General features: G+C 40.2%; 1 protein-coding gene across 1 annotated transcript in view; it reads left to right on the top strand.

The window, feature by feature from the left end:
* Positions 1–15126, top strand: part of LOC106710059 (protein groucho) — a 52282-nt gene extending 37156 nt beyond the window's left edge. The window contains exons 8-16 of the mRNA XM_045682756.1: positions 9902–10003; positions 10553–10674; positions 11669–11953; positions 13002–13248; positions 13454–13633; positions 13937–14097; positions 14205–14287; positions 14492–14691; positions 14986–15126. Of these exons, the coding sequence (XP_045538712.1) occupies positions 9902–10003; positions 10553–10674; positions 11669–11953; positions 13002–13248; positions 13454–13633; positions 13937–14097; positions 14205–14287; positions 14492–14691; positions 14986–15093 (1488 nt within the window). The 3' untranslated portion in view covers positions 15094–15126. The remainder of the gene's footprint in view (positions 1–9901; positions 10004–10552; positions 10675–11668; positions 11954–13001; positions 13249–13453; positions 13634–13936; positions 14098–14204; positions 14288–14491; positions 14692–14985) is intronic.
* Positions 15127–16375: the final 1249 nt, after the last annotated feature.

The raw sequence follows: 16375 nt of genomic DNA, 5'->3' as shown, positions 1-16375 counted from the left end.
TGCACCACCCTTGCCACTCCACTGAACGCAGCGCGTCAGGGTTGATCCACATTGACAAGTTTATTCCCGACATGCCTCACGGGATTTCAAGTATTTCGAGAGGGAGTGAATTTTTATTAAGTGTAATGCAACGTGCAACTGGATTACATTAAGCAATTGGGATGATTGCGATGATTTTGGTTGTTCCTCTTTGGATAATTGCGGTTTGGAGACTTTCTAATGAAATAAAAACTATTAAAAATTTTGATGTGAAGTTGGACACAAATTAAGCTTATCATACACTAATACTTTAAAAACAGAAACTATGATGAAATATACAATTAAAAAATACAAAGTGTAATGAGATTAATCTGTTTTAAAGAAGAAGTGCTCCAATTACAATTGTAAGATGTAATAAAGACTACTATATACTTTTGAAACTCCAAAAAATACACTAGCATACACTCAGTATTACTCGTATGTTTATTAAGCGGCTGACCAAAAGGGTATTGTTTTTTTTAAATTACAATGTCGATTATAATACGAAATGTTTGTACAGCCCTAAAGTGAAGTGCTTCCGGCAACCGGCATGCACGGGAATCGATACCGCACACCGTCACCTCCTAACACTTTGTTGACTAACCTACTTCGCGAACTCTCACGCCGAATGCTTTTGTCACTTTGACGCGCGTTAATGTCTGAACTGTGCGACGCGACGCAGGGATATTTGCATCAGCTCCTGCAATCAACGCTCCCTCTAACAATGCTCGTACTACATTTCTTCGTTGAAAGTTCTGTTATATTACTTTTTTTAGATATTTTTTCTTACTAATGCAAAGCTCGCAGACATATTATCTTTATAAAAGATTGGTGGTTAATACCAATTTTGTTAAGAATTCCAGTTTGACAAGGTTTAAATTATGTTGATAGTGTTAAAGATAGTACAACTAAGAGTAAAACATATTTGCTACATTGTGATATTTTACAAATATCAAATCGATTGTCACAACCATTTAAAATATTTACCAAAACATAGTTTCGAAACGTCGTGTAACATGTCTAGAATTGCAGCGTGACACCGATACGGGGTCGTTAGCAGTCAGCTCACGGAGTTGCCGATGCCGGCTGGGTAATGCATCGCCTTGCCACTCGATAAAGCAGCAGAAGGGCACCGTAATAAGGTTTACACAGAGAGACGCGACCGTCGTCTTTTTGTTGCGAATCACGCAGACTCTACTCTGTTGCAATTCCGTTATTTATTTACGGACACGTCGTGTTCGCTTCTCAGATTTCTATTTTACAGCTGAGCAAAATTTTATCTAGCCCGCGTGTGTCCAACTTTTTATGTCCGCATTTTATTTACTCGTCATAGCAAATATTTATTTTCGCAACTCTCGTTCGTTTTTATTTTGTTGAAAAATAGAAATAGGAAAGCGCCAACCGACAGCGTTAGTAACATTTTGTTAATAGTAAATGTAATTTAATTTAATACACCGCTGCTGCTCATAGTCGAAGGGAAGAAATGATTTAAAGTTTCCTCAATTGAATCGGTATAAACTCTGGCAGTTTTACGAACACATAATTGAGCAGCGGCGCCTACCGGGGCCGCCGCGCCGCAATCTCATTTAGGTAACATAATAACCGCGGAGTTATTCCGGTCGCCCGTTCGTTCGCTACCAAATCGCGTCTAATATTCAATTTAGCGGGTGAACCGCACAAAAAGTGCTCAGAGCGGGTTCATTACGGCGCGCATCTCGCCTCTTCATCCTCCTTACCTTATCTAAGCCGCCGTGGATAGCGCCCCCGCGACCCCACCGCCCCACGCCGCTCTCAAACCGCTTCGAGTGGAAAACTCGCAGGGCGAGGGCTGCTCGACCTTGTTTAGCATTCTCCTCGACTTCTTTATTTAATAGATGCCGAAAAAACTCCACTCGGAATAAATTTGCGTTTGTTCTCCGATACGCCTCGCTCGTTTCATGTCGGAAAGTGCCCGCGCGACTTTAATTAAGGTAGCGGCGGTGCGTGTAAATGCGACTTATTTATTGCGCTGGCGCCCGGCCGCTTTATTAAACCATTAAAACGAAATCGTACGGAGGTGTTTGTGCACCAGTGGCGGCATGTTTACGCGCGTCGTCGGCAGAGGGCGGCGGGCACGAGGAGCGCGGCAGCCCTCCTCGCAATTTATCGCCCGAGACTTTTCTTAATTGGAAGAAATGGCCACTTGTAATTATTAAGACGCCCTAAACTGAAACAGATTGTACGATAGCGCTCCTCGACATGCTTTAGCTTTTTCCCGACAATAAACGAAATAAACATGCCTTTTGCTTTTCATTATAATTTGTATTTTTCTGTCAACGAATTTTTATACAAGATTTTCGTTAAAAGATAATAGAACACCAACAGTAAATCTTTTGAATAATAATAATTGGCACATCAAAGTCTCGCTTATAGATTGCATCTGACAAGAGATAACTTGAGTGGAAGCGTTAGCAAATCCATCTTGATATTACGGTACCTGATGTCCGTAGATTGCAATTTCTCACTCCTGTAGCTTGTATAATGTAAGTCGCATTGCGATTAAACACTGATTTAATGTGATATAAATGGTCTTTACCTGATATCTACTTAAAGTTCTTTGTTACAATATAAGTTTAAGTTTAAGTAAGCCACAGCTCAGAATAGCTGTAGCTGCTCTGACAGGTCACGGCCACTTTAACAAACACCTTTTTAACTTAGGTATCACAGACAGTCCTTTATGCAGGGCGTGCATGGAGGAAGAAGAAACAGCATTGCACGTTATACAACACTGCCCGGCAGTGTCCGACTACAGGGACAGATACCTCGGTCCGCCGAGGTCGCCGCCAGAGATCACCAGCAACATTAAGGGATTGCTGGGGTTCTTTGGCGAGCTGGGCTGGCTGGAGTAACCCACAGCCTGCCTTCACGCAAAATACGCGCTTGTCGTGGAGTTGCGGAGAACTGAGCCCCTACTACTAACTAACTACAATATAAGTTAAATACACAGAACATAACAAAATGAGGTTATGTTTCTAATGAAAAGCAGACTAATGTTATTGGTTCTTTTATCATAAGAAAACTCATCATTCAGAAGTAACACAGGCTATTATTATTTTTATAACATGCAATATTGAAATTCATTCGAGCAACTGGCCGCGAACTGCTATTGGAAATAAAAATAACAAATCAAGAAATAACAGCAGAAATATGAATTGAAAAGTTCACAGAAAAGCAACAAAGGAAGTAGCATTCTTCGTAAAATGCTTACCGATGTGACACAATGGAGGGGCGCGTCAGGCGGCAGCGGGGGGCTAGGGTAGGAGGGAGGTATTGCTCTGCTGGCTTGCGGCTTTGTTCCCGATCCGGATCGCGTAGATTTATGCAGGCCTGATCGAATCGCACTCCCCCCCACCGCGCACTTCACCCCGCGCAACCCCCGCAGCAGTACCTGCTCGCGTCCCTGTTGCCTGGATACAAAGGATTACCGCGTTAGTACGGATTATCGTGTGACTAGCGAATACTCTGTTTCAATGTTCTTTACTTTAAACTGTTAATTGAAATTGGTTACCCCGGGTGTAATGTCTTTATGCAACTTAATTAAGTAGGTAACATAACCGTTATAAATTAATCATTCCAATTTGCTTTAATACATTATATGCGTTATTTTTATGTTAATTTAACATAATAAAGGAGTTTATTATCGAAAACAATACATTAATTTTAAACAGCAAATATTCTAAGAAAGGATATAAACGTGAAGTATTTCAAAAGATACACCGTATATTCAGGTCACAGTAGTCAGCGTTGATTTGACACGGGTCATAAATAATGTCTGTACCGAAACCGCAAGTTGAGTCCGACGTTACGACTCCATAATGTGGTCACACATACTACACACCTGCACATAACAACCTTTACCTCACATATATTGTTTAAATAAATAACGTTGTTATAATCACATAGTGTTGTCACTTGTTAAACTATAAACAACATTTTAATGAATTGTCATTGCCCGGCAAAATGTTTCATAAACCTAATTTAATTGTTAAACATTATGTAAAATAATCGTACATAAATTTACCTTAACCCTTTAATTAACCATAAACCTAAAATCGTCTAAATCCTGATGTCATAGTGGAAGCAATTTGTAAATGTTGTTAAAAAAGTTAATATTTAAATCTGATAATAAAATTGTTTACTGTTTATTTTTACTTAGTGTAATTAAAGAGCAAGGGCGAGCTTTGCGGTGTGGTAGGAAAGCGTCCTCTGCGGTCGTCGGGTACGTGTGTAACAATGCAGCGTGCGGTGTTTCCTCACCCCTCCCTCCTACACCCGCCCCGCTTTACACAAGCATTGTACACACTACAGTACATTCTAAATGTTACATACATTGAAGCCACCAAAGTCACTTTGATCACAGTAATATTTTGCAACGTCAAAACACTGAACGAAGTTCGCATTGTAATTGTTAATAACAAACAATTAATAGATTAACTAGTGTTATCCAACAACACCAAGATTTAATTACATTTATTCAGCAATTATACCGAGAAAGAATAAAAGACAACCACCAATTATTTGTCCTTATGTACTATAGACTAATTATCCTTTGTAGGTAGATACAACTTATCTCTGATATATGAAGACCCTTTATTGTCCGTATCACTTCTGTAATAACAGAAAATATTTGTATGCCATTTAGATTTATACAATCCACCAATTCGCATAAACCAATTCAAAATAAAAAGGTCTGCGACCTTTTTCGAGTTCCTCGTTAAGGGCTAAGACGAGAATCATTAGGAATTAAATTTCCCCTTTCATTAGTCCCTCAACCCTCGTATAATTCCGGACGTAGCAATAACAATATAAATCCCCCGTCGCGACGAACGGGGGATTAAGGCTCGTGTCGACCCTAATTCAGGGCTACCCCCGCCAAGGATTAACGAAGTGCTGGAATCCTGTAGGGTTGCCGCGTAAACTTGTTACGTGTTTAATGTTTTATTGACGGCCGACGGGGGAGTGGTCGTTTAAATACCGTCGCCCGCGCCGCCGCCGTCTTCTACACATTTTATCGTGTTACTAAATAGCTTTATGATCCTTCTATAGCGAGACATCATAATGCTTCTTTATAAAGATACACATGAATGGTAGTCTAAAGTAATAACTTGGTGTTTATTATACACGTCTCGGGGGTTTCGTTACGGAAATATCAGTTACGCGATCTGTATTTGTCACTGGCTTTCTAGTTTAAAGATTCGTGTACTGCACTTGACTTAATCATTGCTTGACGTCTAAAAAGCTGTCAAAAAAAAAACGACAAAACATCTCTAAATATCTAAATATGTTTTTGATCATGATGTTTTAATTCTTTTACGTAAAGCAAAACTTTAAAAAATAACTAGTTAGCTGTTTGTGTGTTATTTTCGCAGGCCGTTCACCCTTACAAATCCATTTGAATAGCTATTACTTGGTCACGGCGAATCGGTCTCGGAGCCGGAACGAATTGTTTATCTCGAGCATTAGTCGGCGGGGGCTGGCTAGGCGCAGGCAAGCGCAGAGAGGGTACAAGAAAGGCGCAGGCAGAGCAGGGCACATATTGCGCACGAATTCTGCGAGGGATTGACGCGCCTACCCCTCCTCTGCCAATTAAATGAAACGCCTTTTGTCCATAACTTGTGCCATAGGACCCTTGATATTGAACTCTTGCATTATTATATCGTGAACGATTATTTATCGTTTTCATTTATACTTTTATTAAAATCAATCAACATGCTTATTGTAATAATAAATAAAATTATTTTTAATAAGCTGGCGTCAATTAATGGTTAGACCAGTATGAAATGCATGTTTATGTGTGCATTCAATACTGGTTCATATTAGTAAATTGTACCAACAGAAACAGAAAAAAACAAGTAGTTCATTCATTATTAACATTATTTTGAATATATAGCCACTTGTCTTAAAATGTACCAGCTATATTATAATTTAGTTGCACTATGTTTTAACGCTTGTAATTTACTAACCCATCGCGTTGCAACAGACGTTCAATTAGACTGTTAATTTATTTCCACAGCAGTAGAGAGTGCCAACGCGTATTACTAGACGTATTAAAATTTGCCCCCAGACCGCAAAGTAGACGCTAACACAAAATTAAAGTCGTCGACAGTCGACACTTAAGGGCCTCGCAGTTCGCAAGGGTTGCGTCGTAAACTTTGTCAACTCCCAAATCGTCGGATGAGTTTCGCAAGTCAACTCAATTACCGTTTTAATTAAGGCCCCGGCGCGCCACGTGACATTTGTTTGCGTGCATGAAAACGATCGCAGCCGAGCCCCCTCCCTCCAACCCCACATCCCACCGCGCGCCTTAATCTAACCCTCCCGCTGTTAATTGTGCTAATTACTCCTGTAATCGAACAACGCTGGGGTGAGATTGCTTATCGCCCGCTACCCTGATCTCGACTGATACATCTGCTTCAAATTTCACTTCATTACTTAATTAAATAACTCCATATTGTTTTTGTTAATTATTTAATCGTTCCTTTTTAATGTTTTGTGTTTTATATTGCGTGTTTTCAATCGCATTACGATACACATGTAGATATAAATCATGTCATATTTATTTTAACTAACCGTTATCGTTAGTTAATGTAGTTGATTTTAAATTGTGTTCATATCAGTTGTAATAATGGTATTTTTTTATTCGCACATCTTAATGTGCAATATAAATGTTTAAATATGTTAAATACAGCTTCAGTTGCATTGTGAAACTGTGACAGAATGCATGCAGCGTGGCATTTATTGTGAACTTAATGCCTCAGCAGTGACCGGAGCACATAACAATAATGTTGGGCAAGTGTCCAAGCGTGTATTCGACGGGCGAATGGAGACGGGGAGGGCAGGATGGCGTGGTGCATGCCGTGCCGTACGGCGGGCGAGGACACGTCAGAGAGCGAGCATCAAGCGATTCGGTTATTTGGGGTCGGGCCATAAACCGATAGCGGGCGCAGTAAACGCAATCCGGCACTCGCGACTGTAAACTTTACGAGTCACGGAAAAACGGGCTCGCGACTCCGACTCGCCGCTATAAATTCATGCTAATGTATTCTTTATTGGAGTTTAATGTGTATTCAGAAATTCCTTCATTATTTATGTATACGAATGAACCGGTAAAGTTAATTTTAAAGTCGCTCAGCACCCCGCGCCGCGGTTTGCACGCGCAATGACGAATTCATTTTATTTTTCGCAAAACATTTTCTTTATCTTTTTCGGATTCCGCTAGTTAACTTTTTCTTCTTGTTTCTTGAGTGACAAACAGTGTTTTACAGTTACTTGATTAAGTACGGCGAACAAACTTACCTACTAATTTCACACGAAAAAATATTTTTTTCTAAGGAACGATAAACAAGAAAACTTTTCAATGTCATACAGAAAAAAGACCTTACACAACGGTAGTCATGATAAAAAGTGGTAAAGCCTCGCGTGTAAATCGTGTAACATTTGGAAAACTATTACTTCTGAAATATAGTCAGAACTCAATCCGCACATTTCCGAGTGGCGGGCGGGCGGTCTATTTATCTATTTCCCCCGCTTCCGCCCCCGACGTCCGGTTAACCGCCCCCCTTCCGGTTAACCGGGCGGCGGCGAGGCGCGCGCGGCTAAACGGCTCGTCGCGTGACCGCAGACAATAAGCCCGGCCAGCGTTAGCGGCGCGCCTGTGTGTTACCACTTTATACGTTACGTCACGCCCCCGTCCCGCGTCTGCCTCCGCTCCCGCTTGCACGCGACACATGTGCGAGCCCTGCGCAGTGCCGCGGTAGCCGATAAGTCGTGTTGTTGGAGCTTGTAGTGCCTCGTACTTGTTTAGCACCGATTCCCCCCCCCTCCGACCCGCCCGCCCCGTCTCGCGACCCCCGGGACCGACTCAATTGCCTTTTTCTTGAGGTCGACCCAAGTAATGGGATAAAGTACAGATTAGCTCTATTCGCTTTTCTACTCGAAAATGGGGAAAAGTTTTCGATACACTTTATATTGACATATTTTTCTTTAAAGTTGAAATTTCTATTTGTTTTCTTTTTGATCTTATTACTTGAAATACTAATCTATGTTGGCATAGAATTAATAAATATGTTTTGGCAATATCGCTCCGAATTTTTATGAAGCATGTGATGATAAGCACAACATTTAATATAATAAATTCAAAAGATGCAAATCTGTCTTCATTAAAGTTTCCAAATATAATAATAACAGAGTGAACCGCCTAGATTCGGAAGCGAACCGCAAATTCAATCTATTAAATTAGCGATTAACCGCAAATGGCGCGCCCTAGAACCGTTCTCTCCTTCGACATAAAATCCATCCAATCGAGACCGACACGTCGCATTACTCGCCTCTCGGAATAGCAACGCTCGAAATTCGATACCCGATGCTGTGGAGATCGGCCGCTCGTAAAATTTGACCCTCGAAGCGATCCGTGCCCCAACACGTAATACCCGCACGGCCACGTATTCTCGCTTTTCGCACCCGCAATAAAACTTTATACGTTACGTCTGACCTATCAAATATCCAAGAATCCAATATAAGGTACACATTGTCTTACGCATTGTATTTACTATAAAAATGTTGGAGTATAACAATCAGTGTTGAGAGCATCTCTGTTTACAACGTTAGGTTTTATTTGTGGACGGCCTAATTCCAAACAAGGTATATTCTACGATTATATGCATAATAAATCCACCGCCCAGCCCGCTGTGATCGTAAACAAAGGATCATACGTATTTATTCTGCTAATAATTATTATTGCTTTAATAGTTTGTGGTATAGCGATAAGCTGATTGGAATCTCTACGTTAGGGTTATTGTGTCGGTATCGGGCGGCAGGCGCGGAGGGAGGGTCGTAAGTCAGAACGGGCGGCGACAGGCGACGTGGCGGTCAAATTAACAGCCGTTTTCCGCTGGTCTCTAACGTAGTGCCTCGTAAAATTAGGCCTGTTAGACCCCTCCGGCGAGGCGCTGCCGAGCGCTGCAGATCCCCTGAGAAACCCGGATTAGACAACAGACATTTCTCATTCCAATTATAAACGACCTAACCAATTTATATGTAAGCAACAATGTACAACAGACATTAACATACTAGATTTTGTAATAACTTGTATCTAAAAGCCTGAAAGTAATTCCCACTTTTAAAATTACGTACTTATACTACTCAAAACCGAATCTTATTAATGTGCTTTTTTGTAATATTTATTGATCTTGCGACACTAATGATTTCTACATTTACCTATGTAAACAAGTTATATAGATTAGGTAGTGAAAGTGTAAGATGTTGAAATATTAGCTGAGCTTAATATACCTACACTTTATTAGGCATTAGACAATTCAAGTGCTTCACGTCGATGCAACAAAGGGAACCACTCGCTACCAAATTAACAACGTCACTCAATATTCCGAAATGTGGAATATTTGAAGCGCAAACGCGCACAAAGTGCTTCGAGAGCCATAGACATTTGACAGTTTCAGGCGGACTACGAAATGGAACGAGTTATAGTGGCCGTGGTTGGTCACATATGATTATTTCATTAGGTCGTACTGTCGGGGCAAAACCTGCAGCCTCCCCCACATTCCCCACACGCTTCCTCCCCTTTTATCTCGTCTCCCCCGGGCAGCCTCACCCGCAGCTAATCATGCGGTCAGTTTGTTCTGCCTCAACGTGTTTTGATATCGATATTGACCGTAGCGTCCGCCTCGCTGCGTGTCGATTTATTTGCGAACAATGATCGATTGATTGCCAATACGTACGTAAGCCCGTAAACGTTTTGATTATGTTTACCCTCTCTTATTTGTACTACTAACAAGAGATAGCGTGCATCGAGTATCGACCTCTCACCTTTTATGTTTTCGTTTTGCAGAGAAATTCCATATCACCGGGCGAGCGGGAGAAGTACAGAACGCGAAGCCCCGCTGAACCGGAACACAAAAAACTCAAAAAAGAGGAAAAGGATATGGGTCATGTAAGTTAAAAGCGCTACCGATATTTTTATTTTATTCATTCAATTAAAAAATAAAGCCGCGCAGTGGTTTGTCGTGGAATCAATAATCTATGTGAATATTTCACATACATTTATGCTTCACCAAAAAAAATATGTTTTAAGATAAAGTGGGTTTTACTATTTAATGAGTTATGTTTCTGTTTAAGATATTAACAAAGTTATTTAAAATGTATCTACACACTTAAATCCAACATACATAGGAATAATGTAAAAATTCTTACCACTAAAACATTTTACTGAGCCACGTCCTTTTATAAAAGTTATCCCACAGTTGTGAACACCTGGTTGCGAGATGGGAACTAAGATATGAATTTTGCATTAGACTGCAGATGTGCCGTCGCACAGCTAAGCAGAATACTTTCAAGGAAACATCGCTTGTTACAAGAAACCGGATTATTATACAAACTTCCTCTACTTTTATATGTTTGACAAATTTATTTACTTTTGATAATTTAATGTTACATTTATAATTCTATGTATTTAATATTGGGTTTTCTTTTTGTTTTGCAGGAATTAGTAGTAGACGACGCGAGCGAAGAGCCAACGTCACCACATAATGGTGCTCCGTCACCAAGAGAAAATGGACTGGACAAACTGCAGCCTAAAAAAGAACACCCGCCTCATAGTCCCAGGTTCGTATATGTTTGTAGTTAAAAAAAGATGGTGTTTATAGCCCCTTTAGTTCTTAAAAATGACTGATCGCTTTAAAAAAATGTAGTATTCTGATGATTTTTGTAAAATTTGAAGTAAAAGTTTGTTAACTAATTTTTAAGACAAAGTTAAGAGGCACTTTGTGAACTGACGAGTCTATAACTCCATAATTTTTCTGGCCTTAACCCAGTCACGTGGTTCGGCGCACAAGGTTTTGGCTTAATTTTTACGGCATCAGCCTGCCTGTCGTCACTTGGGGGGAATATCTTAAAATTAAATATACTATAAACTAAGTAATTGGAGCTAAATTATTCAAAATTACTGACGTGTCGCTAACTATTCTTCCATATAAATTTAATGTTAATGAGCGATCTCGAAGTTAATTAATCTCTTCTTTGAAAATTACATCATCATAATTAACAGAGACACAAAAATATAACCGCTTAGTTTTTTTTTTTTAATTTGGTAAATCCGTATCGGCCGTAGTAATACACAGAACTTTAGTCCGTATTTCGAGTTTCGTATTGAATTACGTTTAATGTTACGCCTACAGTCGAGCGGGCATTATGTCGAGCCCGATAAACGTCGATATAATCTCCGTATCCGTTTAGCGAAGCCGTATTCTGTGAACTGGTGCATTACACGCGCTTAAGGTCACAATGGGGTAAGCACGCTAATGGCCGTCCGTTCGTTAATCACTTAAACACACGAATACCGCGTCACTCCGGCTACGTATAAAAACGGTTACATTTGTAATGACTATTTAAGCTGATTATTATTTTATATTGAGTTTATCAAAGGAATTGTCGATTGTTTTTTCTATACAAAAAAATGACTAGAGTTTAATTAATCGCTGTGAACGTAAGACCATAAAATCAACTAGAATGGGTATTCTAGGTCTAGGTATCCACCTATACCTAACCTACCTACTTTGTTAGACAATGGGAAACAAATAATAATATTAACAATCAACAGATCAGGGACGTCGAGCAATGCATCCACACCATCGGCAAAAAAGTTAGACGAGAAGCCGAGCACGCCGATATCTAAGCCCGTAACACCGACATCAGCAAGCGGGGCCAGTGCAGCGCCACTCAAAGGCGCTGTCAAACCTCCAGCACTGCAGTACCCCTACCTCGGCAACGGCGCCCACGACGCCTACGGCCTAGCGGGATACTCTGCAAGAGCGGCCCTAGCCTATGAACCCCTGCGAGCGCCTATAGGTCCCTCCGCACTCGCGCCCATACCCGGAGGCAAACCGTAAGTATAATCTTTGACAAAACAGAAATACTATAACCTCAATGAAAATGTGATTCTTGAACTTCTTCCGCATGAACTATGCCGAACATTCGACAATACACTGTTCCAAAAATTAAATATTTTTTTAAAACAATACACAGTAGTTATTAATTAGTTTACATTGGTCATAAAATCTATATATATATAAAAATTAATCCCTATATCCCTTGGTCACGCCATCATGTGTGAACGGCTGGACCGATTTCACTTTGTTGTGTTTGTTATTGTCAGGGAAAGGTTCTTATGACAGAAAAAATTTAAAAATTTAGATGGATGAATGGATAAATACATGCATAATGATTTTTGTTTGAAGGTATCTCCAGAAAGCTTAACATATAGGCTATATATTAACGTTTTTTTAATTCCGCGTAGACGAACTCGCGGGCGACAGATAGTTATATAATAATCTATGTTACTCAATTAGCAATTTTATATGATTATTAAACAGCAAGTGAATGTTAGTACCGCCTACGTATTGTCGGTTTCCGTTACTATGAGTATCAATTTATTTAAATTATAATTGATGATCGGAAACGATTAATCATTTATATTAACCTCAATACCAGTTATTAGCGTTTGTTGAATAACATTTTATGATTACTTGTTCAATTCGAACTTGAAGTGATAAAAAGAACACCTTTATAACACTTGATATCCGCTTACAAATAGCAAAATTTTAATATTTTAACTTCTAGACACTAACGTTAGAAGTATACTTATCACACATGTATAATCAAGTAATTTAAAGTATTCACCGAGTATGTTTATAAATTATATTTTAGAAAAAGACCAGATTCGTGCTGTGAGCCGAACACGTTTATTCATATCGGTATCGACAAAATTTTTACTAAAAGCCCTATTGGTCGTAAAGTACACCAAAAATATCATAATAATTTTGATATAATTAACCATGACGCCTACGATAGGTGCTCGACATACTATGTGTCACCAAGTAAACGATCAAATTGAGTGAAGATGAGGTTTTAGTTTTGTCTCCGCGTCCTTGCAGGGCTTACTCGTTCCACGTGTCTGCGGAGGGTCAGATGCAGCCGGTGCCGTTCCCGCCGGACGCACTAATGGGGCCGGGCATCCCGCGACACGCGCGCCAGGTGTCGGCGCTGGCGCACGGCGAGGTGGTCTGCGCGGTGACCGTCTCCTCGCCCACCAAGTACGTCTACACCGGCGGCAAGGGCTGCGTCAAGGTGTGGGACATCAGCCAGCCCAGCAAGGCGCCCGTCAGCCAGCTCGACTGTCTGGTGAGTCGGTAACTGTCCGATAACATTCCTTATAACAACAATACCCCACATTATACTATTATTTTCATATGTATCTTAATAAATAAGCCATTATCGCTTTACATTCTCACTCATCCTTTTACGTTACCTGGTTTTATATCTAATATTGTTATCTATTCCAAAATCGTCTGCCACTTTAAGTCTCATTTGCATTGTTATATTCCAGCAAAGGGATAACTACATTCGTTCAGTGAAGCTGTTGCCGGATGGGCGTACGCTGATAGTGGGCGGCGAGGCGTCCAACCTGTCCATCTGGGACCTCGCCTCGCCCACGCCCAGGATCAAGGCAGAGCTCACCTCATCAGCACCAGCGTGCTACGCCCTCGCCATTAGCCCTGACTCCAAGGTACATAAGTTATAAACAAGAGAGATAGAAACACATATCCTGTCTATGATGACTGCACACAAGATGTGGTGCTTTAGTATGTTAATGTCGAAGTACCTATAAAATAATATAAAAACATACTTTAATGTTTTAGATTGTTTTACAAGGTGTCTAAACCAGTATACTGAGATGGTACGTCAGAGAGAAGAGTATTCTTATTCCCAATATGCCAAAATATTTTTGTACATATGTTTCAGTAGTGGAAACGCACAGATTTAAAGATCCTTCAGTCATTGTACTAATATAATTTATTTACCATTCCAGGTGTGCTTCAGCTGCTGTTCAGATGGCAACATAGCGGTGTGGGACTTACACAACCAGACACTGGTGCGTCAATTCCAAGGACATACAGACGGCGCATCTTGCATCGATATATCCGCTGATGGCACCAAACTCTGGACCGGCGGACTTGACAACACTGTCAGGTTAGTTTTGTCGCCACTCGTGTAACTGCAACGATCAAAATTTTGTAAGTTTTTGTTAAGTCGTAAAATAAATATTACTAACTAACAATTATGTCTTATTTCCATAGATCATGGGACTTAAGAGAAGGCAGACAACTTCAGCAACACGACTTCAGTTCACAGATATTCTCACTTGGCTACTGCCCCACAGGTATTTTATATTGCTTAGTTATATTATGAGCATTTAACTATGATAAATTAAAAATACCATTTGAAATAGGACCGTTATAATAACATGTAAAAGACAATATTAGACTTTAAGTACAGCGCCATCTTACGTCGCGCCTGATAAATTTCACTGTTTTAATTACAGCGCCATCTTTCGGCAAATGATAGTAATATATGTTGTTTACAGGCGAGTGGTTAGCAGTGGGTATGGAGAACAGCAACGTGGAAGTGCTGCACGCGGTGAAGCCGGACAAGTACCAGTTGCATTTACACGAGTCGTGTGTGCTCTCATTGCGCTTCGCCTCATGCGGCAAATGGTTCGTGTCCACAGGAAAGGACAATCTGCTCAACGCCTGGCGCACGCCATACGGTGCCAGCATATTCCAGGTATACACACATCACCGTATATTTTTTACTATAGAACTTTGGTCATATCTACTTGTCTTCAGAAATACTGGACTTTTTGTTTGATTCTTTTGAATTGCTTACACAGCGCCACAGATCTGCGAATTACAAAGTCCCACATAACCCCTTTAATCTCTCTCTAAAGCCAATAAAAAGAAGGCGCCGTAGAAATCGAAAGCATTTACTAGCACTTACTCATTAGAATAATCGATTAGTAACAAAAATCGAGTAGTGAGTTAGTTGGAGAAGATTGTAAATGAAATAATTTGTTTGCAGTCAAAGGAATCGTCGTCGGTGTTGAGCTGTGACATATCGTCTGACGACAAATACATAGTGACTGGCTCCGGCGACAAGAAGGCCACCGTGTACGAGGTGATCTACTAACGCGGGGGCGGGGGCGGGGGCGCGGGGCGTGAAGTGGGGCGTGGCGCGGGGCAGAGCGCGGGGCGTGGAGTGGGGCGTGGCGCGGGGCAGAGCGCGGGGCGTGGAGTGGGGCGGGACGCGGCCGGTGATATAGCTTTAGTGTACAGTCCTGGGAGAGCCTGTTGTACTTATGCGACTTGTTTATATAGATTAGTGTGCGCGGTTTATGTTTATTTGTTGAGCGCCCGTAGTGCATGTTGGCTGCAGATCTCAAAACTGACGATTACGTTTCAATATTGTTGTATAATGCTCGTATTAAAGAAAAAAATATGCGCAAACAGTATTATCTTTGTATTATTTACCCGTTATCCTGTGTGTATCCGTTAACTCGGTGATACCGTCACGTCACTATTTAAAAATAACTTATCTATTCTTCTTGAAAAATAAACCGTTGAATCTCCTCAACCAGCAGTTTTATTGATTAGTATGGCTTGCAAAATTGTATGTCAGAATTATTGCTTTGTAGCGCGACATATTCAATTTGAGACATTTAGCCCTTACTTAAGTACCCATCTTACTAATATTATAAATGAGAATGTTTAGATGTATGGATGAATGTTTGTTAGAAGGTCCAGAACGGCTAGAGCGATCTCGTTGAAATTTAGTATAGATGTAGTCCATATTATTGAAGAACACATAAGCCTATTAATTACGGTGTTTTTTTAATTCTGCGCAGACAGATGTTGATAAAATGTTTACATTTTGTTTTTGAAGAAAATTGTGTTGCAATAGAATGCAAAAATAGTTTTCACTTTCATTTAATTTTTAAGCTTGTTTATAGCAGAAATTGAGCTAAAGGTAAAACATAAGAATCTTTTAGAACACAACTATATTTCACATAACAAACATTTATACGCACTAAGGTCGGTTTTCAATTTAACAATTTGTAATAGGAAACCATCGTTATCAATGGATTTCCTATTTGTACGCAAACACGCGTCAATTGATACGAAACCATTGTCCTAATGACGTTTTTATCTAAACGTTCGTTTCGACTGCATTTTTTTTGTTGACAAACATGTTTTGAGACATGTTGATGTCTTGTTTTTTGAAAGAGAATGTTAGTAATGTCATAAAGCTTTACCAAGCTCTGTAATACAAAAAATACAAAATTATTTAATATGGTATTAATAATAAAAAAGGGTGTGACATAAACTATATCAATCAATACATAGTATAAAACAAAGTCGCTTTCGCTGTATGTCCGTATGTATGCTTAGATCTTTAAAACTACGCAACGGAT

The sequence above is a fragment of the Papilio machaon genome, chromosome 20, assembly GCF_912999745.1.
Source record: "Papilio machaon chromosome 20, ilPapMach1.1, whole genome shotgun sequence".
Classification (NCBI taxonomy): domain Eukaryota; kingdom Metazoa; phylum Arthropoda; class Insecta; order Lepidoptera; family Papilionidae; genus Papilio; species Papilio machaon.
The sequence above is the reverse complement of the archived record's forward strand: the minus strand, read 5'-3'. Positions and strand labels throughout refer to the sequence as shown.